General features: G+C 47.6%; 3 protein-coding genes across 3 annotated transcripts in view; 2 read left to right on the forward strand and 1 right to left on the reverse strand.

Moving 5' to 3' along the window:
- Positions 1-266: 266 nt before the first annotated feature.
- Positions 267-10492, reverse strand: tspan12 (tetraspanin 12). Its single transcript, XM_023812799.2, has 8 exons — positions 9857-10492; positions 9640-9751; positions 9057-9139; positions 8346-8481; positions 4555-4620; positions 3417-3524; positions 2947-3090; positions 267-1136 (listed from the first exon to the last, which is right to left on the reverse strand). Exons 2-8 carry the CDS (start codon positions 9703-9705, stop codon positions 822-824), a joined length of 918 nt encoding a protein of 305 aa, XP_023668567.1. The 5' UTR covers positions 9706-9751; positions 9857-10492; the 3' UTR covers positions 267-821.
- A 1813-nt stretch (positions 10493-12305) lies between these two features.
- Positions 12306-17599, forward strand: ing3 (inhibitor of growth family, member 3). Its single transcript, XM_023812592.2, has 12 exons — positions 12306-12463; positions 12615-12686; positions 13251-13351; positions 14068-14133; positions 14708-14804; positions 15161-15232; positions 15335-15451; positions 15572-15735; positions 15818-16008; positions 16411-16600; positions 16688-16726; positions 16865-17599. Exons 1-12 carry the CDS (start codon positions 12436-12438, stop codon positions 16979-16981), a joined length of 1254 nt encoding a protein of 417 aa, XP_023668360.1. The 5' UTR covers positions 12306-12435; the 3' UTR covers positions 16982-17599.
- A 938-nt stretch (positions 17600-18537) lies between these two features.
- cped1 (cadherin-like and PC-esterase domain containing 1) overlaps positions 18538-25255 on the forward strand; it is a 45383-nt gene continuing 38665 nt past the window's right edge. The window contains exon 1 of the mRNA XM_023812686.2: positions 18538-19476. Within this exon, the coding sequence (XP_023668454.2) occupies positions 19198-19476 (279 nt within the window). The 5' untranslated portion in view covers positions 18538-19197. The remainder of the gene's footprint in view (positions 19477-25255) is intronic.

Raw genomic sequence — 25255 nt, forward strand, 5'->3', positions numbered from 1 at the left:
TCCTTTGTGCCTCTCTGACTTCTCTCATCTGAGTAGCATGTATGTTCACCCAAGACCTCACCCAGCTCCAGAAGATTCTTTAGGGCACCTTGTACTATTTCGGGCTTGGCCGAGAGGGTCGTACAGTGGCTGCATCTCAGCATAGCACCGGATTCCATAATCCCCCTGAAATGTCCGGGCGAGTCGGCTGGCAGAGACCTCGAGGTGGGCAAACAGCTGTATGACAGCTGATAAACACAGGTCTGCCTGGCCCTTCACGGCCGCAATTATTGCATCCTCACAGGATTTAATACAAACTCAGAAAAAAAATGAAAAATACAGCATGACCATTGCTGTCTTCACACTTTGAATTTCCACCCCTTGTGTTCTTACAGTAGCCAGTATGACCTTGAATAGTTGATACCCTCATAATATTCAGATTTTAAAATCTAACCGTATCAAACAGCGCTATTCAGCATTTCACAGTGCTTTTAAATTAAGACTTTTTAAACTCTTCATTTTTTTTTTTGTTGTTGTTGTTATTGTCCCGCTCAGAGCAGCTGCTTTTGACAACAGCTGCCGTTCCGAACGTTCACATTCCTCCGAGGCACACAAGCAAAGTCCTCTATTTTTAACGGATAAAACTAAGACTTCCGTTTGCGGGAAATGATGAATGCGGCCAGTTTTCGCTTCCTGCCGTAGCGCAGTGGGGTGAAGCGGGAACGGTCTTTAACTGCATCTAGGCCCACGGGGCAGATCTCTGACGTCCTTTGGTGTCCACAGCGCAGTCCGGCCTCCGACTTACTGCCTATTCCCATGGCAACGGGGCGCGAGAGGGAGTATTAAGAGAATTGCTCCATCTCGAAGTGGGCGTGACCATTGGCCGGCGCCGGCCCCCAGGCCTCCGCGAGTCGTGGGGGGTCTGCCTTGGGTGGCTCCTCTGGCCGGGAGGGCGGGGCCAGGGCGGGATCTCCCCAGTGGGCCACGCCCTGATCTGGGGGGTCGGGCGCCCGTTTGTGATAATAAAGCGCCCACAGTAGGGTCATAGTCAGCGTCATGGCCAGGATCTGGGAGACGCCGATGGACACGCCCAGGAAGCGGAGCGCCTGCAGCTGCTTTGTGCCGCGGATGAAGCTGTAGACCTTCGGACCGCAGCCCTGGAGACACAGAAGAGAAAGTTTGGCGGCGTAAAAACAGTATCAATATCTGTCAGCACGCAGCGCTTAGGGGGCGGCGGGCAGGTCAAAGGGTAACGCCTCAGACTCGTAACTCGTGAGGCTGCTGGCCCAAGTCGCGGACGCGGAGGTCCTTCTAGAACGTACTTAACCTGCATCGCTGGAGGGTAAGAACATCCAGCTGCATTTAGGGATGGAATTTTAAGCAACTCTGGCAACTTAAAATCTTTAAATTAATTAGTGTCAGAAAGAATCCCCCGAGCCAGAGGCAGATGTGAGATTTGACAGAAGGATGGGGGGGGGTCTTACCCTGACATTTTGTACAGCTGTGCGAGGAGAAGGGAAACACAGACCCCCATTCACACGCTCCCCCCCCCCCCCAGCCTCTCCCTGTGTGTGCGTGTGTGTGGTCGAGAGAGAGAGAGGCTGAGAGACAGAGGGGGAGAGAATCTCCTATGTGATGTAAGGCTGCCCCCCCCCCACGCACACACAGAAAGGGCGGTTCAGCGTTGCCCAGCAGCCGCAACCTCGCTGTCAAGTGCTACATGCCAGATGGGCCGCCGTGACCCTTCCTCGCCCCCCTCCCCCAATGCGCTCTTTGTGGAAGGCAAGGCAGCGCCTGGCACCGTCTACATGCCCAGATCCGTGAGGGATGGCAGCCCCCGGGCAGGTGAGAATCGGCCATGCTGACACTCAGGATTCTATGGTGTCATCTTGCACAAAGCATCATGGGAAGGTAGGGCAGGGCAGGGTGGATTCTGGGTGTATATCGCAGGGAGGGACTGCGTGGGGGTGTGGACAGGGAGCTCTGGGGCGTCTGGGTTGGCTTTGCTGGTCTTTTAACGCAGCCTGGACACACCTCTGGTTGCAGCCAGGTGTGTGTCCAGTGAATCACACCTGGGTGATGAGGGCCAGCCACCAGTTTGAGCAGGGTTTGTTGGGGGTGGGGGGGTAGCCACTGGTACTGGGTGTGCTCCTGACTGAGATGGGGATGGAGGTACATTTAGATGGATTGGGGGGGCTGTGGGGGGGGGAGCCTGAACGGAGCCTGACAAGCAGGCCGGCCTGCAAAAGCCCCCCTGTCTGCCCCCCAGGGAGAGGGAGTGCGGGCAGGCGGGACCCCGTCCTCCAGCAAAAGCAGCCCCTAACCGGCACATTCCGCCTCGGCGACTTGGTGGTAAAACCAAACTGCGGGGAAAGCCATTACTGCCTCTAATTACTTCGCATGGATTTTTCCCCAGAAAACAAGCTTATTTCATGCAGAAAACCATTTAAATTGAGATTAAGGAACAAAACTGGGAGTTTATTCAATTTTGTAATGTAAATAATCTGTTCTCTTAAAAGAAATATGCTAAGCATGAAATCTCTTACTGGCATCGCATACTGGGTGTGCCCCAACCTGGGATGGGCTCCAGGCCCCCCACCACTCTGACCAGCTTAGGGGGTTGGAAGATCGATGGATGGATGGATGGATGGATGAAAACACAAAACTACTTAACAAAATAAACCTAAAATAATTAAATTAAAATTAGATGCAATGTTTTAAATAGGCTTGCGTGTCTTGTCAGCAAGGCAAATGTGTCCGTGTCAAAAAATCTAAACTAATCTTGCTTTACATTCAGAATTAACAATGATCTTAGTTAACTAGCCATCTAGCTATCGATGTCAAGTTGGTAAAGATTAAAGGTAACAATCCCACATGGCTGTGTGTTCAAATCTCAGGCTGCCCCAGTAATGGTTCACTAGATGGTGTCGGGGGTCAGGTAGTTCAAAGGTCGCAGCTGGCTCTCACCTCCTGATGGAGGTCGCTGAGGTCCCAGTGGTGGGCCTGGCGGGCACAGCCTGGGTACTGCCTGGCACAGCACGAGTCCGGCGGCCACTCCATCTCGGTCATCTCCAGCCAGTCGGTGAAGTAGATGACGCCGCAGCACTTAAACTAACAGAGAGGGGGCAGCAGAGATGAACCAGCTGCTGTCGTGGTGCATTGTGGGTATTGAACTGGCACATGTATGGTCAGCAGCCAGTACTTACAGAGTTAACTACCCAAAAATAACAACAAGTAGTCATTCTTGTGCGCCTAAATGATGTAGGCTAAAAATACAGTGCAGGAAATTCACCTAAATCAAATCCCAAGATAAACAAGATGAATTTATAAACACTGAATATGTAGAGGACATGAAACATTAAACAGCAGGAATCAAGGTAAAGTTGTGGCACGAGTCGCAGAAGCCGCCCGTGCTTTGAGTTTCCTGAGGGCCTCACCTCGGTCTGGAAGAAGTTCCACGCCTGGGTCAGCCACTGGTAGCGCGGCAGACCGTAGTTGGTCATCCGGGACTTCAGGCTGATCATGTCCGACCGCTGGACCGGGGGCTGAGATCCAGAGGAACACAGACGTACTTCCTTAAGACATTTAGCTGCTTGGCTGACGCATTAATCCAGGGCGACTAGCATGCTAACAGCTATAACACTAATAAAAAATGGAACAACTCAGTCAGGAACCAATGCACAGCGGTGCATTAGCATAGCCTTTAGCATAGAACTTTAGCCTTTAGCTTGTCTTCCCTTAACCACTTACGCCAACAGCTGTTGACATCTGCAGGAACCTCAAAGGCTACTGAAACTTTGTTAATCCTTCTGCAAAAAATCAACTGTCCAGTAATTATCTTCCTTGGGGCCTTAATTGGGCTGTAGGGCTTTTGTAAGACGCCTGAACTTGTGGGAAAATCACCCTGGGAATTCAGCAAGCGACCTGTTTTCCAGACGCTTCTGCACCGAGGTGCTTGGACCTCCCGGCTCGTTTACGGAGACTCCGACAGGGACCCCGACGATGCAGTCGGAGTGACTCACACCTGGCCATGGGGGAGATAGCTTTGGATTACAGCCCATGGTCTTAGTGTTTAGATAAGGGGGGGGGGGGGGGCGCTATTGTGAAGAGTAGAAAGAGCCATTGTGATTCGGCACAGTTTCCAAGTAAGGCAGAGAGGAAGGCAGGCGGGGGGGGGGAAGAGATTCACTTGGTCATTGTGACGCATGAATCCGTTAAAATTACTGGTTCATCAAAAGGCACGCCAACCATCAGGAGCGGAGGAGAGAATAAAGCCATCTACCCAGCGAGCGAGCGAAGGAGAGCCAGGCCCCCCCGCCAGTGCTGGCCCCCATCCAGCTCCCCCATTTATTCCCCTACGCTTTTGTCTGGCCCCCTTTCTGTTCTTGACAAATGTCTCTATTACTGGTGCCCTATTTGCCGCCGGCCATGTTGTTTATGAGGGTGAGCTGGCGAACGCGACGGCAGACGGCCGACAGAGATGGGGACCGGGGGGGGGGGGGGGGGGGGCATGGCTGGCATTCCGGCCTTTTAATAGTGCTGTGTTTATATATGGAGAGACGGGAGAGAACTCACCTCTTCATAAGTCCATACTCCGCTGGCCAGCTCCACACAGAAGATCACTAGCAGACTCGCAAAGTACTGGAGAAGGAGCAGGACACGCCTGTTAGCTAAGACACTGCCGGAGCAACTTCGTTCATTCATTCGTTAAGTCCGCAGGACGGCTTGACCACCCGAAGGCACGGTCCTGGCTGGGATGTCACGCGTAAATGCGATTTAAGAATGCGAGTGAAATGTTTTCCTGAGAGGATCCCGGTTGAGAGAGACCCCAGCGTTGGGCGCGCGTCCTTCGTCTCAGCTTATTAAGACGGACCCTTAGCTAGGCGGACCGTTACAGAGGCTGTCGGCGGTTCTGGGCCATTCGTTAAGAAGCTCTAAATATTTGTGTCAGGCAGACAGTCCAACTGCAGCTCTGTTAACGTCTCAGTCCATTTAGAGCGTCCAGATCCAAACAGCGCGGGCCAGACGCCCAGATGTCACGCTGCCACCCCTGGGTTTTCTTCCTGTCTCCCCTCCCATTGGCGAAAGAGACAGACTCCGGGATGAACTCTCCGACCTTCCTGGGCCTTCCAACCTTGCCGGAACTCCCAGCAGACCCCGACTGCGACATCGCCAATTTGGAAACCGGCATCCTTCTCAGAAACGATGTGCGTCGAACCCAGCAAACGTCGCCGGCTTTACTGTCGTCTCGGCCACGCGCTGGACGCAGTGAAATGAAATAATGTACCTCCAGAAGTCATGGGGTAGACATTACAGCGCTAAAGCCAGAGTTATGGAATAATGTACATGCTGCAAAACAAAAGGAAATCCTGGACAATTATCAAAAATTTAATGGGAGAGGACAAAGGGAAAACTATTACTGATACCTAACATTACAAACATTTCACATCAGACAAGCAAACAAGTGAACAAACTGGTGAGCTTACTTGCCAACCATTAGGTGTGAAAAATAGGGAGATTTTGCAGAGCTGGAGTGGGGGCAGCAGTGGGGGGGTGGGGGGGAGGGATCCCAATAATTAAATTTGGTGACGGAGAGGCGGGAGGTTTCACTACTAAAAATTGCAGAGTGGGGGTGTAGGCGTCTCTGGCAATAGAATGTGCAGGAAATCGAGTTTATCCTGAGAAATGGTGAATCGGGAGCGTTGGCGGGTCTGGACCAGAGTAACCGACCGAGGCAGCTGGTGTCAAAGGCGGCAGGTAAGAGAGCGTGGGGGGGGGGGCAAAAACACAAGGATGCACATGTAGGAGGTGTGACAGGGGGTGAGGATGGATATTTATACTCCTGCCTGGGTCCATATCACGTAAAACACCCCCCCCCACACACCATCCGTCACACCACCCGGACCTCCACCGGAGAGGAATGGCTGGGGAGGCGTGATCGGTCAGGCTGAGGTTCCAGCACTGCCCCCCCCCCCCCCCCCAGAGTCGTCACTCAGACGGCATCGGCAAGCAGGCCCGGCTTCCGGGCTTTCGCTGCTCCCACAGTCCCTGGCTCCACCCCCTCCCCCCCCCCCACCAACAGGAGCGTCAGAAAGCCAAGCTTGAAATCGAGAGCAGCCCACTGTCCACCAGAAGGGGGCACTGTCGCCGCTCTGAGTCACACGTAACGCGAGGACGCGTGGGCGGCCGGCGACCTTGGAGGCGAGTCGGCGGGTCCCGCGGGGACCGGCGGGTGGAGTCTGAAAGGACAACCTCTTTTGTCCGAGACCCGAGGCAGGAAGCACACCCAGCTGGCAGAGCTGGTCGCCATGGGAACAATGCCACTCCCCGGCCCTCCGGCCTCGCAGCTCGACAGACGCAAACACAACAGACGTGTCAGCTTCCCTGCAAAAACACGTCGCTTCAAAAGAGTCATCAGGCTCCCTGTATTTTTTGCGTTTCTTTCATTTTGCGGACACTTTTATCCAAAAATGATGTCCAGTTTTGAAAGCAGCGTCAGACGGTCCCTGGAGCTGGAGGCCAGGGGCCTTACTTAGGGGCCCAATGGTGACATCAATCTGCCAACCATGGGATTTGAACTGCTGACCTTCCAATCAGAAGCATAGCAGCTTAAGCCACTGAACCGCACAACGCCCCCTGTGTGTGATCAAAAAATTCTCTGATACCAAGTACAGGTGAAGACATACCTAATCTGTATTGACAGCAGATTGGACTGTAGCTCTCATCTTTCTGATCGCTGTGACAGCATGGCTGAGACAAGCGACACCTCCCCCACCAACACCAAGCAAACTCCTATCAAATAGCTACTCAGCACCAAAGCGAGGAGACCTTCATCCAGGACAATGACACCAAGCATCTCTGTCACTTTAGTCGAAAGTATCACTTTCTTTCACAAACTTTGTACTTTTCTGTGCTTAGAGTTTTGCCCATAGAAATGAATGGACAGTTCCCACAAAGACACGAGTACAGATCTGTGTGTGTGTGTGTGTGTGTGTGTGTGTGTGTATAGCTTCATTATTCTGTCTTCTTTAATGTCAGGTAGGATGTTTGAAAAAGGATCTTGGGAGTTTCACCTTAATTGAAACATAAAAGTTTGGCAGATCTGACAGAGTTTTTGTTCCCTCACATCAGACAAAACATTTTTTTCTTTGCTGGATCAGTCACAGTTCTGTGAAACAGCAGGCATACACTTTCACGGTAAAGGCACCAGCGGTCCAGCGAGACGCAGCCACGCGGCCAGGGCCTTGTGGATTTCTGAAAACACTTTGACGTGAATGTTGGCATTTGGGTTTAACGTTGGGAGTTGGGAAGCTGGTGGCGACTGTCCAGACTGCCGTCAGCCTCCCAGGTCTGCAACCCTCGACGTTTTATCGCAAACCTGACCGTTATTGCATAGTTTTGCACAGATAAAAAATAACATGTAGCATCGAAAAGTTATTTCAGCTCCTCCTCAGTCTGTTGCTAGGTATTTCAACATAGTCCTTCAGCAAACACACAATATCTGTCAACGGCTGCATTTCTGGTTTGGGCTAGAGGTGTCTGGGGGGGGGATTGGGCTCACCGCGTGCCGAGTCTCTGAACATATGGGGGGGGGTGAATGACTGAACAGGCTTGCATCAGGACGCATCTCCTGCCATCTGAGGCACTGCGCTGTCCTGTTTGGCCGCCCAACACACACAGCACACTCAGATGAAAGTGTTGATTCAAGTTTATAATTTATAGCACTACCGGGGCTGTGGAGGGGGGTGCACATGGGAGCCCGGGGTTTGATTATTCATGCCCCCGCATCTTGTGCAGTATGAATCATTTTACAGCTGCCTCTATCTGGGGGGGGGGGGCGTGAAGGGATAGGGGCAGGTTTACGGATAAACACCACAGCAACCGAAACACACCCAGCAAAGGTGCGACCCCCCCCCCCCTCACTCACTCACTCTCCCTCTCTCTCTCTAGCACTTTACCTGACCAGTTGGGTGGCAAGCGGCCGCAGTCTGACCCGCGCAGCTGAGTCGCATTAACCTCACTACCGATTACCGGCTCATTTGCGCTGCGGCACGAGGAGCCGCGAGTGGGTCACGTCCTGCCGGAGAAGAACCCAGTGTGTCACAGGTTCTAAGTCTCAAACCCTAAACTAATTCCCTCTCTAACCCTGAAACTGGGCTGTTCCCAGCTGAACATTTTGGGGCCTCATGATGTCACCATGGCAACATCCGGTTAGCCTGTTTCTTTAAGGGGGTGGGACGTCTGGGTATAAGACCATCTTCAGTATGTTTTTTTTTTTTTTTGGAAGAACTTTCCAAGAAAACTCTCTTTCTTTAAGTCATATAAAATAGAGAAGCATACACACACACATACACACACCCACATACCCAGGACAGGAGGATCAGGCTGTCTTTCAGTGTCCCGCAGTATCCCACCATGGCCACGATGATCAGAAAACAGCAAACGGCAATGATGACCGGATGGACCACTGGAGAGTATGTCAGAATCGCAGCTTCCTCCAGCCTGCAGGGGGAGGGGGGGGGGGGGTCATTCCTCAGTGATATTTGGCAGAAGTGATGTTTATTTATCAATCCATCCCACTCCCTCGCTCCCTGCACCCCTCCCTCAGCCCCTGCACAAAATACTCCAGCAACAAGTAAATTCTGATTCCACGCTGCAGGAATGCTGCTGTTGCACATTCGCTGTGTCAATTCAACTCGGAGTTTACAGTCAGGGGGAATCGGCGGAGTCACAACATGGAGGAACGAGAGAACCAGGAGATATCTACCAAACCCGCTTTAGATATAGCTCCTCTCTAACCCGCAGGCCCATCAGATACTGGACTCTAAAGCTGTCTCTTTTGTTGTTGTTGTTTTTGGGAAGTCGAAGTAAATCAATACCAGGATGTGCTTTAGAAATACACATAGAGAACAGGTTTGGTGATGCGCGTGTCCACCCATGCCTTTGTCTTACCAGCCCAATCAGAAAACCTCTGCTAACTGCCTTGAAGGTTACTGAGTAAGTTTGAGTTTCAGGTCCAGCCTGTGTGCTGCCCCCCCATCCCAATTCTGCAAGGCTGTCATCTACGTAGGTCTCACCTGGTATCCGCTGTCAAGGTGAGCACATTGTTCAGGTAATCTCTAAGCCACGCTGCCACTCCCAGCACACATACAGACATCACCTGGGGGCGGAATGACAGGAAAGCATGTCTGAGTTGAAAAATACATTTTTATAATAGGATTCATTGACCGATATTCTATTACACATTAGCGCACTAATCCCAGTGAATTTCTATTATATCTCTTAGTGATGACGTATAAACCAAATACCAGGGATCAAGCTGTTGTAAATCTCTATACTCCCCAGGAGTACGATCAAATTATTTCTTTAACGCCGGAGGTCTATAAAATAAAAGGTGAAAGAGTCCGCATAGGGTTAATTAAAATATATTATCTCGTGTGAGTGGTGAGAGCCAGCAGCTAGACAGCGAAAGCTGGAGTACTTTAAACTCAAGTGCTTGGCTTCAGACGTCCAGCTGCCCACACGGGGAAGATCCCGAGCCCCGCAGATCGCCTTGCTGACCAAACTGAATAATAATGAGACGGATCCTGCAAGCTGGCTGCTGTTTGTAACGTGAGCGGCAGCGGCGGCCACCTGCTGCCGCCGCTCGGCCTCGCCTACCCAGAAGAGTAAGTTGAGAGCGTAGAGCAGGCAGCGGAGGCACTTCACGGCGTCCTCCCGAGCCATCCCGACCGCCGCACCAGCCGGCCAGCGCTCCTCATCTTAACATCGCCTGCCGGAGCCCGGCCAGCCAGCGGGGGATACAGAATCACACTGTCACGCCGGAATATATAATCATCATAATTATAATCCTCGTATTGTTCTGCATAGAACCTACCTCGTATTAGGTTTTAGTCCATTCCTCAGTCCATTTCACTAGAATTGCTGGCTTTTCTGTATTTTTCCCCCAAACACTGAGAGCAGGTGCTTTTGAAGATAAAGCTTTCGGGTTTATCAAGTGTGCAAAGAAGCACTCGGCGGTGCTGACATTTCGGAATCACTCAGCGCTCACTTAAGCAAATCACTTCAAACGCACTCCAGCAAACTATGAATGCCTTTAAACGCCCCGCTTTCTGACAAATTATTACACTGCGCGCAAACCGGCCAGAAGATCTGATCATGCAAATTAAGTTTGTTGAAAAAAAATCATTCGCTGAGATAAACAGAAATCTGGATGCAAATCACGGGACCTTTGAGCACATGGTAAAGTTATTCAAAACAACAGAAGTTACAGTTCGACTCTTCAAAAACCCCTTCGCATTTCCCTGGAAAAGATGAAAACAGTCGCAGTCGAGCATGCATTCCCCTTAAAATATACTTAATGTCATATTGCGGCTGCTGACTTGCCAACACTGAGGGTATCTCTGCGCTGTCAATTCAAGTTTTTGACCGTGAAGACTTCCAGTATGTAAGCTTGGATCCCAAGCGAGCTGCTCTGGTGCTCCTCTGGGTCCTAGAGACTGCACCTAGGTGAATGTAGCTCATCTTGCGTACAAATCCCAGAAAAGGCGCATCGAGGACTGCTAGGGAGAAGGAATGTGGGCGGGCATCAGCATCTCAGACATACAATGGGTTAGAGAGTCAAGCAAAAGTTAAGGAGGTAACGATTTTCCATGAAATGGAAGCACAGCATTTATGGCCCTTTAAATTAATCAGAAGTGCGCTTCCAATCTATAGGCCTGATTTACAAATGTGATTCACTATTGACCTGCCTTTTGGGTCTACTATTTTTGTAATCTTGCTTGATATATTTTATAATTGGCACATTTACGTTTGTGCTTTATTATTATTATTATTATTATTATTTACAGTTTGCATGCAGTTAAGTTAGATGTCTACAGTGACTTCATAGTGATGTGTATGTTGAGGAACTGCAGTTCCATTTTGAACCACCAGGCGGGGAACCCAGCATACGAAGCGCTTGGCCATATTTGCACACCAGCACAGACTTTCTTTCCGGTTTCTAAAAACGTAATTTTATTATTACCAATACAGAAGGAAAAACGCTTTTCGTTATTCTTATAAATGAAATAAAAATATTGCTAATAGGTGTAGGTGTGGCACAATGGGGAGTGTTGTGTACCTCCAAGGACAAGGGTTTTAACCCTACCCCACCTAACTGTGTGTGAAGTTTGCGTTCTCTCCCAGTGTTTTCATTGCATTCTAAAAACAGGCAGTTAGGTAAACAGGTGTTTCTAAATCACCTGTAGTGTACGCCCAGTAATGGTCTGGCATCCCATCCATGATGTCCGTGCCGCACCCTGGATTGGATAAGTGGCTAGAAAGGACAGATAAATGCAAAACGTTTGCTTGCATGAGCTGGAAGGATGCTCATGGGCTGCTGTGTGCTTTCTGTGCTAATTGTCACAGATAGTTAGGCCCATGTGTGTTGATTTTCCATAACAAATGGTTGTGCTTTGGCAATGGTGGTACACAGAAAATAAGATGATGTATTTAAAAAATAATGATTACTAATATAAAAATCCTAAACTCTTAACTGAAAAAAGCCTTACTCATAATCCAAAATGGGACAGGATAGTAATCATATATTAATACGAGCTTGACTGAATATGCCTAACAGGTAATAGTTTTAAACAAAAATAAAAATATAGTATTGAGAATTAAAGCAAACACTTCCAGTCACGTATAAAAAATAATTTTATAAATATTTAAAAGGACATATTTTATCGCCAAGGCCACCGGAGGTCGTCACTACTCAGAAGTTACGTAGGAGTGTTATGTAGTGCCTGGGAAATTGACCGTAACATATTAAAGTAATAAGGTGATGATAGAGCAATGACACAGTGTAAGATATTTTTTCTACCTGGGAAGACTGTTATACGCTTATAGAACTACCTTATGGTGCTCCAAGACCAAATCCCACATTCCATCAGTTTCCTTATTTTACTTCCTGACTGCATATTATGTCTTTTCACGAGAAATGAATCGTTCTGCGAGACCTTTAAAAATAGGTAAATTTATTTTGCGTTTCTAGCTAAAAATTCATTAAATGTCTGATCCAGCGCCTCATAAAAGATAAATGCTGAAAACTACCTTGGCCCGTTACATGTAAAACAATTAGCTAAATTTAATATTGAGGTGACGATCAATCGTCTAATCATAAGTGACTTATATTTATATATATATTTTATTCAGAATCGCATTACGTTAAGAACACTGGTGACGAAACGCGTCAACGTCGGACTACAATAACCGACGTGCCCTTCACTCCCGATCAAAACAATGACGCAACTCAAAAACCGATCCAATCAAACGTCGGCTTAGGAAATACGTCAGACTCAATGACCTCAGTAAGAAAAATAGCTAGCTTTTTCCTTGAGCCTCAGCGGCAGACGGCGCCATATTGAAAGACTGGCATTCTTTTAATAAACGTCTAAAAAATTAAAAAAAGCCAAAATGCTCTACTTAGAGGACTACTTGGAAAGTGAGTATGGCGTTATCGCTTAATTTTGGCCGTGGTTTTGATGATATAGCCAGCTGGGATTCCAGTATCGGGACCCCCCGATTTTGGTTTAGCTTACTTGGCTAATGGTGTCTGTCCCCCCTCCCTTCCCCTCCCCCTTCCCCGTTGCCAGTGATCGAGCAGCTACCCATGGATCTGCGCGACAGGTTTACGGAAATGAGAGAGATGGACCTGCAAGTTCAGAGTACGCGCTGCCGCAACGTGACCGCGTCCCGCCGCGCAGGCTCGGCCAGACCCGGCGGCGCCCGAGAGCCCCGACGTGCGCCTCAAATCTGGCGTTTTTATTTCACCGCCGGGGCGTTGGTCGGCCGAAAAAAAAGTTATCGGATAGATTTTTTTTTTGGCAGCGACGTTGCTGCGGGGTGTGCTAAATGCACAGTTAAGGTGGAATAACGGGGTAGTCATTTCCCAGAAAACTGTTTACTGACGCTTATCCCAAGTGTGATCATTTGATTTAAAGTCACTCCACGATAAGGAGCGCCGTATGATGTAAAAGGCTTGTAACAACTTAGTTATTAAAATGTCGTACAGACATCCATATCAGTATAAGTGACGTGAACGGCAGTACTGGAAGTAGAAAGTTGACCCACTGATATTCTGAGTTTTAACTAGATGTAATTAGTATACAGTACCTATGTGTCAAAGCGGTACACGTTTTAAGCATTAAAAGATCATATAAATTTATTAACATCCCATGACTGACACGCCGCCGATTCCCCTCTAACGCGTTTTACTTTTCACCCCTCAGACGCCATGGACCAGCTAGAGCAACGTGTCAATGAGTTTTTTATCAATGCGAAAAAGAACAAACCCGAATGGAGGGAAGAACAGATGGAGGTTATAAAGAAGGTAACGGACATTGCTAGCGTCGTTAAACCGTGTAATATGAATCCTCTGTGCTGACTTTGACATGTTATTGGGGATTTTCTGTTGTGGCGGTCATTGCGATGGTGAGTGGATCTGTGGGTTAGGCCTGTGATCAGCTGGTTGTCAGTTCGAATCCCAGCGTTGGCAGAATAATTTTACAGTGATTCAGGGGCTGTCTGACCCGGTTTTCTCAATTGTGTGTCACTATAGGTAAATGTGTCCCCTAAATAAATGAAATGTAAGTGGTCATGGGTGGGATGTCAATCCAACCCTATTGTCATTGTGCAGAGTACAAGTACAAAGCCACCGAAATGCATCTATTCAGATGCAGACAAAATATATACAAATGCAATAAGTTATACATAAATTATGAATATGTGTAAATTATGGTTCTGTGTAAAATATGCATTAGGTAGTATGTAGCATAATGTACAGACAGGAAATATGACAAGATGCAATGAATCTGGCAGTACATTATATAAAATTTTGACAGTTTGGAAAATGTTGATGCAAGGAGCCGCTGAACAATCTGAGTGGCTGGAAGTGTCTCAGTTCTCGCTGCCTTTTCCAGCATCTTCAGCTGGATTCTCACTCTTACCTAGTCATAGTGTACAGGAGTCCGTGTCTTTTTTTTTGTCCCACATTTAAGTTTCGAATCCATTTACATAATAACCTTTTCATTCTTTTGCCATCTGTAGGACTATTACAAGGCGTTGGAAGATGCAGATGAAAAGGTCCAGTTAGCCAATCAGATTTATGACTTAGTAAGTGTAATAATTGTAATATTTTATGTAAAGTTTGCATTACAGGGCACTCAGAACATAATACTCAGATTTGTTATGAACTCTTTTATTAGGTGGTTGATTGTACTATAATCCTTGAAGTGAATGCTGTGTACTTTTGTAGTCTGGCATAGAATCAATAGAGTAAACTAACTTGTTTATGTTCATTATTGGTAGTGATGAAATTAAATTAGTCAGTTTGCTCTGTCAGCCAGAGTTAAGGTGGTGTTTGTGTACTTCAAGTGATTGCTGTGAACAGGTATTTCAGGTTGAAGTTGCCTTTCCATGAAAATTCCACCAGATGGCGTTAATGCCTCATCCAAAAAAGTCTTCCAATGTATTTTTAAGTTAGACTACTAAAGTTTAGTAAATTAAGTAAAGTTAATAATTGTTTATGAGCATTTCTTTGAATTGTGTGATTATTATATTTATTGTCATCATCTTTAGCGAAGTTGTGTGTGACAAAGAGCTCTTCTAGAGCCTGGTGAATATGGGATGTAGCGTCGCCGAGGGCGACGGATTCCGCACGTGACTGACATGGGTTCTGTGTCATCAGGTGGATCGTCACCTCAGGAAGCTGGACCAGGAGCTGGCCAAGTTCAAGATGGAGCTGGAGGCTGACAACGCTGGCATCACAGAGATCCTCGAGAGGCGTGAGTGTCCCACCCGCACCGGCGAATTGCGGAACAGACCATCTGAGCGTAGCAGCCTGTGGACGGCCTTATCCTTCTGTCCTTATCTGCTTTGCGTCACATTTTTTTTCTCTCTCTAATGATCCAGACTGATTAAAATGACATGCTTCTTTGGCTTCCCCCGCTGTCATCAGTTTTCCTTACAAAGTGATCTTCTCTCTCTCCGTTTTCTCTGTGCCTTAAGCGTAAGAAGTTCTGTGATCCATTAATCAGCCTTCCACAATAGCTGTGTGCTCCCATCCGCAGTTCCTTATTTGAAGTCGCTCTTTCACCGTAGGCCGCGTGCTAATTTGTTCTGTCTTGTGCGGCGGGGTCAGGTTCCCTGGAGATGGACAGCCCGTCTCAGCCTGTGAATAACCACCACGCTCACTCACACACCGCCGTGGAAAGTAAGCCTGGCTCTGGGCTCTCCTCCGCCTTGGATTTGTTTTTTGTTCAGGGAGTGCCACCGTCATGGCGTTTCCTCACCGCTGTCGCACCTCCGTCCCCAGAGAGGAAATACACGACTCCGGCGCACCACACCACCGAGCACGTCCCCGAGAAGAAGTTCAAGTCGGAGGCCCTTCTGTCCACCCTCACGTCCGACGCGTCGAAGGAGAACACGCCAGGTGAGGCGCGGGACCCGCTCTGACACGCGTCCACGAAGCCACACGGATTCCCCTTCCTGCAGAGAGATGATGCAAGTTCCCCCAGAAACACACAGTGAAATGTCGCCCATGTTTGTACAGGGTGCAGGAACAGCAGCTTGTCCTCTGCCTCCAACAACGCGTACAACGTGAATTCATCCCAGTCTCTTACCTCCTACAACTTGAGCTCCCTGCCCGCGGGGGTGGGGGCCGGGGCGGGGGCCATCACCATGGCGGCGGCCCAGGCCGTGCAGGCCACTGCCCAGGTAAGGAACCCTTCTGCCACTGCATGTACGCCGCAGAGGATGCCCAAGCCCCGCGTGAGCGCCGCCCTGCTGTTCGTTTCAGATGAAGGACGGCCGCAGGACCTCCAGCCTGAAAGCCAGCTTCGAGGCCATCAAGAACAACGACTTCCCGCTGAACCGCGAGTTCTCCCTGTCCCGCGAGTCGCCGGGCTTCTCCTCGTCGGCTCTGGCCTCCACACTCACACAGACCCTGGCCCCCTCATCCTCAGACTCCCGGGGGGGGCGCAAGTCCAAGTAAGAGCAGAACCGGGCATCCCAACACAGATGAGCTCCATGTTTCTCGCCAGAGCTCACACAACAAGCAAATATCTCACTATATGACCACCATACCAGAAGTGGATAGTTCAGGTTCATAAAGCAAAAATCCAGTCCAATATTTTGCTTCACCTATAGAGTCTTATTCACAGAGTTGTCAACTGCTTGGTTGGAACAAAATCTTGGTCTGGATTTGTACTTTGTGGACCTGAACTTTCCAGCTCTGATAAATACCCTTTGTATCATCATCATCATCATCATCATCATCATTATTATGATATGTTGAGTATTCCTATGGGACCCCTTCACTGAGGCCAGGTCTTGGAGAAAGACTCAGGAGTGTAATGGAGAAAGTGTTTCACTGTGTTTTACTTGTTCCAGGAACAACACAAAGTCTTCAAATCACCAGTCCTCTTCCTCGTCCTCGTCTTCCTCCCTCTCGTCCTGCTCCTCTAACTCCGCCCTCGCCCAGGAGCTGCAGCAGGTGTCAGCCCTGCCAGAGTCTGAGGCCAACAGCCAGGTGGACTGGACATATGACCCCAATGAACCCCGGTACTGCATCTGCAACCAGGTGGGCTCCCCCCCGTCCTTCCACATGTGTGTTTTTTGGTCCCTTTTAAAAAAAAATTAAAATTAAAGTATTATCTCTGGTTGTCAGGTGTCCTACGGAGAGATGGTGGGGTGTGACAATCAAGACGTGAGTATCTTTGTTTCTCTTTAAGGCCGGTCAAATGGAGGGAAGATAGTCCACATCTCAGGATTATGTTAGACCTGTGTTTGTCTGCTTGGCTCGGAGGTTAAAGTCGGGTTTTGCGTTTGTGTGTGTGTGTCATAGTGCCCCATCGAGTGGTTCCACTATGGCTGTGTGGGCCTGACAGAAGCCCCCAAAGGCAAGTGGTACTGTCCCCAGTGTACAGCCGCCATGAAGAGGAGGGGCAGCCGGCACAAATAAGCCCTGTCGCCACGGTGACGGCTTCACCTGGACCATCCACGGCGCGCTCCCAGAATCGCCCTCCTCTTTCCAGCCAACTCGGTCAAAGGCAGCCCCAGAATTCTGGGGTGGGGAGGGTGACTTTATCCGCTGTCTGTACACAGTTAAGCAGCTCCTTCTTTGTGTGTTTTGTGTAAAAGAATCGTAAGAGCTATTGCGCATCTTCCATTTAAAAAAATTGTCAAGAGTATTAGACCCTCAAAACTCATAGCCGAAACATTCCAGTCTGTTCCTCAAGCGGACTGAACGGGCCCAGTCCTGGCCCTCCCCCACACCCCTGACGTGTCTTAAACACGTATCCTGGACGGCTCATTGGAAGAGAACGAGGATCAGCTAACGATGTTCGTTGGAAATGTCCGAGATTGGGCGAAATGGGCGATAATCTGAGCTACTTTTTCTCGATTAACCCGCCGATTTTTACAGCCGTCTGCATCCACCATGTAAAATGTATGAACAAAGTCAGTACTCTAGTTTGTGTGTGTCTGTTATACTGGTCTGTCCTCCTCTGAAAATGGTGTACAGTTTTCCCAGAAATGTGTAGAAAAGAAATCAAATAAAATGATCAAATTCTTTTGATAATCCCCTGTTTCAATTCCCTTGATCATTACTTCAAAGTACAGTGCTTTTTCTGTTTTCTTTCATGCTAAATGCTGGTTGGCTGCTTTAATATAGGCTAATGGTTAAAATGGGTTTATAGAGTGGTGCGTAACGGTATTGTACAGCATTCAATAAATGCATATGCGCGTTTTGACAAGGCCCCTTTTAAGTATTTTATTGCTTTAAAAAGGTATTAAGAAATAAGCTATACACGTACTTTTCATCATTTTCTAACTCACCTTGAAATGTGAGTTGTGTATCGCGGATTATATCCGTTCCAGGCTCGATAGGGCGTGTTGCTTTTAACGTTTCTACTTACGTGGGACACACTCGCAAACATCGTAAAATCCAACTGCGAATTTCTTCATGATATTATGGGAAATTACCACCCATTGTTTGATTTAACATATCTAACTGGTCAGATGAGGGGCAGGTGCAGTTTAAGTGTGGGGGCGCTACGCACCCTGCATTGTGAGCATGGGGGGGGGTGCAGAGTGCACGATGCTTTAACGTCAAACTTCACTTTCATACGTCTGCCTGAATGGGGCTGGCGGACATCTGTCATCTTTTCATCACTTCATCGTATTCTGTGCTTAAAACTTCCTAAACTATATGACAAATATCATTGGATTCAAAATAATTTAATCAGGGGAACTTTAGATATAATCTGAGATACAACCTTCGTATAACTGCAAAAAATGACGAAGATTAAGGACCAGCGTGCATGTGGGTGTAATGACCTGTGAAGGCAGGCTGAGAAATTCCTCTTAGTATAAGAATGGGCAATACGATGTGCTAAATAACTGGACAAGCCGGACTAAAACAGTGCGGAATTTAGACAGCATCTTATTTTAAACACCACTGAAAAAAAAACTGAGAAACGAGAAGCAGCCCTTTCGCAAGTTAGGAGCAGCCTATTTTTCACTCAAAGTGACTCATTTAGAGGGGGTTACTTTACGGGGAAGCGGATACCTACCAGTGGCCAGAGGAAGTCAGCATTTACTCTTTCGGGATTAACAGTTACCAGGTGGGCTGTCTTTCCCAAAGTGCGCTTTTCTATGGCTTATAGCGGACTAGTGGAACCCCTCTGCATGGGAAGAGGCACAAGTTCTGCATGGGAGGAATAAATGACATTTTTAAGACCAGTTTCGGACTATCCAAAGCCGGGGGTCTGCAGTTTGCTGTTAAAAAAGCGAGCGATCATCTGCAGATTCGAGGTTTCCTTCTTCCAATGGTTATAATTGACACAGAGTTTTACTTCTACTGAAGCTGGGGGGAAAGAAAAGACTCGCACATATATCTCTGGTGCTGTTTAAAGGTGGCCGTGTTTATATAGCGGCGCACATGAACTAATACAAATAGCAGAATTTCTCCCTTTAAGAAGTGGGTGTTGCTTGTTCATATGCGCAGCTTACTCTAAACCAGAAAACGAGATACTTCACTGACTTTTGGGATTAACTTTTTAACCTTTGAAGATAATCGAGGCAGTTCAGCACTGCGCTCCTGCAGCGCCTCTTTTTTTGCCCGATGTCCCGCTTCATGCGTGACACCGTGATGCTCCACCGGAGTAAATATTTTTAATGGTATGCGTGGTGTCCCCTGTCATCGGGGCGGCCGGGGAAGCGGGGATGGTCCTCCTACGGCTCTGGGCGCTGCGGCGCCGGTACTGCCCGCGTCCCGTGCTGCTCTCAGGTGTGCTGATATGCCTCGTCTACCAAACGCTGGTTGTCGCCCGGAGCCGCTTCAGGACCTGCCGGCCGGACTGTGGCGACAAGCCGACTGTGGCGGCGGACGTGCGCCTCGACCAGCCGCTTCGGAAACAGCCGGAGCCTCTAGAATCTGCTCCAAACCAGGCAGACGTGAGTGAAATTTTTATATTTACGCCCTTCAAGATGTCTGCATTTCGACTGCTTTGGAAGTCTTTACCTTAGTGTGCACGTTTGCCATACGATGGAAATGATGCCAGTGATTTTAAGGTGTGATATCCTACTTTACAAATGTTATACAAATGTTTTTAATGATAGTCATGTGGAATTATATACTTTTCATCCGTGTGTATTAATTGCGTCCTCACTAATTTACTTTAAAGCCTCGTAGTTATTCAACAGATGTCTGGCCAGTGGTCCGTATAAATGACTTATGAAGTGTGTCCGTATAAATACGCAGAAAGCTTTTCTAGTAGATGAAAGGCGGACTGCGCTGCACGTTTCTGTAGTAAATGAGTTGATTTCGGTGAGCTGTGCTACTGGAAGACGGTTTCCTATGGGATGTTATAAGTTAAGATAAAAAAAACGGGGGTTTCCCTTGAGTACAGCTTAGAGAAGCATTTTCAAGGTTAATTGTGGTTCTAAGATGCATTTTTCGCCGAAACCACGGTGGAGGGTTTCTATAACCTCTCCTCATCGTTAAGGGTTTTACTGACGTTTAGATATCATGTTTCTACATCCATGCATTTATCCTCTCGAACTGCGTGTCCAAAACAGGTCCATCTCGAGAAGCAGATTGTACAGAACTCAGTCACCCACAAATTTTTTCTTTTTCGGTGGGATCCCCTGTTCCTTTATTTTTAATTACTTGGTTTTCTATAAAAATTCACACTACTGTCACATATTAGCTATACATTCACACTGTGTGTAGTATATACATAAGTATGAAGTAAGACTGAACACTGTCAACTCTAAACATCTGTCCCCTCAAGGGTCTGCCAACTGTACCCTATAGCTGTAGGTAAATGTACCTTTTAAGGTACAGAAATGGACTCTAAGGAACATTTCTGTACCATTGATGGTACATTAATACTGTTAGTAGTAATAGCTATAGGGTACAGTTGGCAGGTTCTTAAGAGGACAACCCCAGTGACAAGCAAACGTACACACTGGTACTCTTTTTTTCTGAGTGTGTAGTGTTTGAGGTGGCGGAGTAGACTGCTCTGAGCTGGTGGTCCTGGACCTGAGTTCAAATTAAACACCTCTCCCACCTAAAGTTGTTGTTGAGTAGAACATCGCCTTTTAATGTCTCTGTGAATGTATCTTCTGGCGGACTTCGGACAGTGTAAACGCTGGTTCGCTTTACTCCAGAACGGTGCCCGATTGTCTCTGATTGACTTCATCACCAGTTACACTGTCTAGTAGGCTGTACAATGTTCTTTATGTCTGACTGTGAGGTTTTGCATCTGAAAGCATTCTCCTTGATCATTTGATCATTTTTTCTCATATTCTCTTATTTTTTGGTTCTCAGTACTTGTGTAATTTACGGTATGTAATTTACTTTTTATACTGCACCATAGGAGTGTTGGGTATGTTCTCCTCCCCCAGGCTTCTTCAGGGGGCTTGATAACATTAACATTCTGATTATGTCTGTTATCTGTCCCAAAGATCCAGTTAACAGATCTATGAAACCATAAACGCATCAGATGCATTATAATGCAGGTAACATGCGTATTATTGGTGCCATCAGGCAAAAACCTAAAATTGCTCCAGGTTATATTTAGTCAGTCAGAATTTTTAAATTTGAGACAAAATTCAAGTCACCATCTTTCATGGTTTTTGAGATACGGGTTTATTTTGGTACCTAGTTTAGTGATGTTTTTTTATAGTTTACTAAGATAAAATGAAGTGTCAAATTGACAGATCTTTTCCGTTCCATTGAAACTTCAGTTTCAATGGAACGTTCAGTTCAGTTTTTGAAAGAAGTAATGACAAGACATTGGTTGACGAAGAGTAAACATATCAGTTATTTAGTGGGGGAAATTCTTCTTAAATGTGACATTTATGGACAGAGAAATAAATTAGAATCTGAAGCAGTTTTACAGTTTTCACACTTTTTGTCAATACAGTGATCCCCTGTCAATACAGTGATCCCCTGTCAATACAGTGATCCCCCGCCAGTCGCGGAAGATGCGCTCCAGACCCATCAGCGATAGGTGAAAATCCGCGATATAAAAAGAGCATATAAATATTTTTTTTTATAGTTTAAGCTTTAGAATACCCCTCCGACATGCTTTAAACACATGTAAACGTATTAAAAGAACACATATGATATTTGGATGTTAAGGATATGAGTAATGTAATAATAATAATAATAATAAATAATATGTAATGTATATGTATGTGGTTCCATTTTAATGATGGCTTTATTCCGAGGAGTTGCCACCCTCTTTCCTCTTTGACTAAAGGAAAATTATGCAGTGGATCTTCTTTTCATCCTTCTTGATGTATCATGCCGTCAATTCATTCAAGCCATAATGGTGAGCGACGTCCGCATAACGCTTTCCTTCCCGAAGCATATCCAGGAGTTTTACCTTCTCCTGAATGGTCTTCCTCTGGCACTTAGGCTCACTACTACCAGAAGGCTTAGAAGATGCAGGATGCTTGGGAGCCATCGTAGAGCTTTAAACAAAATGAAAAGAATCAGACCACAAGCAAAGTACGTGATACACAAAGAACTGTGACGCGTTGGGGAAAAATCCACGATATAGCGGGGGCGCGATAGCTGAACCGCGATATAGCGGGGGATCACTGTACATTTAACTGCCGGGACCTGACTAAACAGTGTACACCTAACAGTGTTAGCATCGGTAGGCCTTGATCTTGATGTCGTTCCACGTAAAACAACACGGATTCTCAGAATCTGAAGTCCTCGCAGCATCTCAGAGACTCTTTTTATGTAGGCATGTCTTCTGTGAGACAGTGATGGCGGAGCAAACGTTTGGATGGTTCCTGGTCCGGGGGATGGTAGCGTTAGCGGCACATCTGTCTTACAAGCTAAATGCAGGTTTCATCTCAGCATGAGGACGACAGGATCAATCCGCTAGTTGCATCACAGGTGCAGAAATATCCCCGCAGGTGGGTTACCTGCTCAGGGCCAGGAGATTTACTACAGGACCCAAGGGAATCCAAAGAACAAACTTTGTTTTCATGACTTGTTACACAGATTGGTGAAGAAGCCCCACCCCCATTTCTCCACATTGGTTGGGGGTACGTGTCTGGAGCGTACAGTGCCACCCAAAAGGGTCGGCAGTCCTGTCACTGAAAAGTGACGACCCCAAAGAGTCAGACATGTTCCTCAGTCACACAGGACGGGAGCGTGTCTGGTGTCTGGTGCCTGTGACCACTCTCCATTATGGGCGGTAATGAAGAGGTATGCAGACGCCCTCGCCTGTCAGGATGGGTTGAAATCCATCGCCTCCCGTGTGCTGAGAATGAAAAGTGCTCTGTTTTTTTTTCTTGGATTTTATGACTCTGCGGGGTCAGTGTGATATGTCACTCTGACGACGGGTTCACGAAAATCATGTTCAGTTAATAAAACTGTATGGAGATTGCCTTTATGACTGATGCTGTGTCATAAAGCTCCGTTTTATCTGCAGTAATGTACAAAAATATGAAGACCAGAGATACCCAGGGCATTCAGCCTGCTCTCTGTCAAGGTTTTTTAAACGTAAATGCGAAATGGGCTTTTCCATTCGGGTCGTTTATCCTGTATATATTACCCAGTAGCTCCATCAATCTTGTGTTACTCCCCGGCTAGATGAGATGTGTGTTTTAGGAGCAGAGTGTCTGTGTCCCTGTGCATTTGGCTGTAGACCCACATGCCTGTCAGGCCAGGACCAGCACTTGAAGTGGGGCGGGGGGGACACTGGGCTTTCATGCTTTGGGAGCCCAAGGACTCGTCCCACACTTTGTGTTTGGTTACATTCTGGGACGATTCAGCGAGCGCTGAGAGCTGCATGTGGCATGTTGTTCCAGCACTCCATGGGGGCGGCACTCACTGAGGGCGGGGGCAGTCACTGAGGGGGGGGGGGGGCAAAGCTTGAAAATTTGGGAGCCTGGGCAAAATGTCACCTTGGGCTCCCTCATTTTATGATTGCATAGCTGTAAAGCACCCCCCCCCCCCGAATCCACCAGGGCACGCATGCCCCCACTGCGCCCCAGCGCACGGGCGGCATTGCTGTTCTGGCCATTTTGGCCCCCTGTCACGGAGCATTCCTTTGTTTGTGGGTAGGAGTGTCCCCCGCAAAATCATTACTACACCCTGGCCACGTGTCGCCTGTGTGTCATCCAAGGAGCCTTTGTTTTGTGGCCCCGCCCATTTCCAAGGAGCGGCCAGTTAGAACGTTTGTGGAAACTTGGCGAGCATTATCTCTTTCATCATGGAACAGATATAAATTACCGGTAGATCTCAGAACATTCCCATGGAGCTGTTCAAAACCACAGCTGGCTTAAGACAATATCACTACATTGTTTTTTACATAAACAACTTTCATTTGAAATTTTGTTTCCCTTCTTTACCATTTTTTGTTCATTTTCTTGGCAATTCATTAGCTTGCTTCCAAATGTCATCCTCCAGACGTTTGTATTTTTGTTCTAACCACTTAAATGTACCAGAATATGTGTATGAAGCAGGATATCTCTTCCAGAAGACATAACCATTGTCGCCATCTCTCACAAGCGTGCCCCGAGTGCCGCTTTCATCACAGCCACACGGAGGTCAGCTTCTTCATGCAGGAAGCCTGCTTCACGCTGACCTCTTTCTATCACCGCGCCAATTTAAAGCCTAAATACAGGCACAGCCAAAACAGCATCCAGCGACGGACAGTCACGTGACCCGACAGACACGAAAAATTCATTCCTGCTCAAAGTAGCCCTAACCCTGTTTAGTTTTATGAAGTTGCCTTGTCCTAATCAACAAAGCAGCCATTTAGTGCCTGGAAAATGATTTAATTATGAGGGTGTAGGTCTATAGGCTATGAAAATATGCAGTTGTTTGAAGATGGATTCAGATTTTTCACGCTAAGTAATTTTAGCACTTCCTACCGGTTTGATGCTGATACGAGTCCAGCTAGTATGACAGCCCCTATGTTTGTCCTGCGTCTGGGTGTTTTTTGTTTGTTTTGCTTGCACCCCATCCCATCTGAGATGGAGAAGACGCGGTGCCAAGTCTTTCACCAGTTACCAAGCAAAGACACAGCTCTGCATGAACGGGCATTCGGGGCCTGGGGGCCTTTTCAGCCCCGTTGTGAATGGCCACAAAACCCTGGAGCCGAGATTCTCTCCAAGTCATTCCGGAACAATCGGCCTCTCTTTCGCCACATTCTCCCACGTTCGCTGCTTCGAGTGACTACATGTGCGAGATGAAGCCCGGGATGTGAAAAGGTGGAGGATGTCCTCTGTATCCAGAAGCATCCGTGGCAAGTCCCACCTCTGTGTTTCTTCCTGCCAACCATCTTCTTGCCCATGTATTCCGATCAGAGTCACAGCGGGTCTGGAGTCTATCCTAGGCAGCGCAGGGCACAAGGCTGGGGTACGACCTGGGCGGGATGCCCGTCCATCGCAGGGCACACACACTCACACACTGTGGGCAATATCAAATCACTATTTAGCTTAGCTGCATGTCTTTGGACTGCTGGAGGAAACTGGAGCACCCAGAGGAACCTGCTGTTCTCCCCGAAACTCCACACACACAGAGCGGAGCCAGGATCCTAACCCCCAACCCAGTGAGACCAGCATGGTGGCCCATCTCAGTCATTAAATATAATCATGTAGAACAGAAGAGGGTCCACCAATTATAAAATGGTGGTCTCATTTTTTTTTACATCAGTTAAGCATTTGAAATAGTCTATTTGAGTCACATGTCTGGGCA

This window comes from Paramormyrops kingsleyae, chromosome 3, assembly GCF_048594095.1.
Source record: "Paramormyrops kingsleyae isolate MSU_618 chromosome 3, PKINGS_0.4, whole genome shotgun sequence".
Lineage (NCBI taxonomy): Eukaryota > Metazoa > Chordata > Actinopteri > Osteoglossiformes > Mormyridae > Paramormyrops > Paramormyrops kingsleyae.

What these genes read in the sequence shown, in the direction of transcription:
- tspan12 (XM_023812799.2), bottom strand. Translation starts at nt 9,705, where the DNA reads ATGGCTCGGGAGGACGCCGTGAAGTGCCTCCGCTGCCTGCTCTACGCT. An exon ending in GGAACTTCTTCCAGACCGAG is followed by an intron (nt 3,091 to 3,416) that starts GTGAGGCCCTCA and finishes CCTCTCTGTTAG; the next exon opens with TTTAAGTGCTGCGGCGTCAT. An exon ending in TCAGCGACCTCCATCAGGAG is followed by an intron (nt 1,137 to 2,946) that starts GTGAGAGCCAGC and finishes CTGTGTCTCCAG; the next exon opens with GGCTGCGGTCCGAAGGTCTA.
- ing3 (XM_023812592.2), top strand. Translation starts at nt 12,436, where the DNA reads ATGCTCTACTTAGAGGACTACTTGGAAA. An exon ending in GATGGACCTGCAAGTTCAGA is followed by an intron (nt 12,687 to 13,250) that starts GTACGCGCTGCC and finishes TTCACCCCTCAG; the next exon opens with ACGCCATGGACCAGCTAGAG. An exon ending in GTCGAAGGAGAACACGCCAG is followed by an intron (nt 15,452 to 15,571) that starts GTGAGGCGCGGG and finishes ATGTTTGTACAG; the next exon opens with GGTGCAGGAACAGCAGCTTG.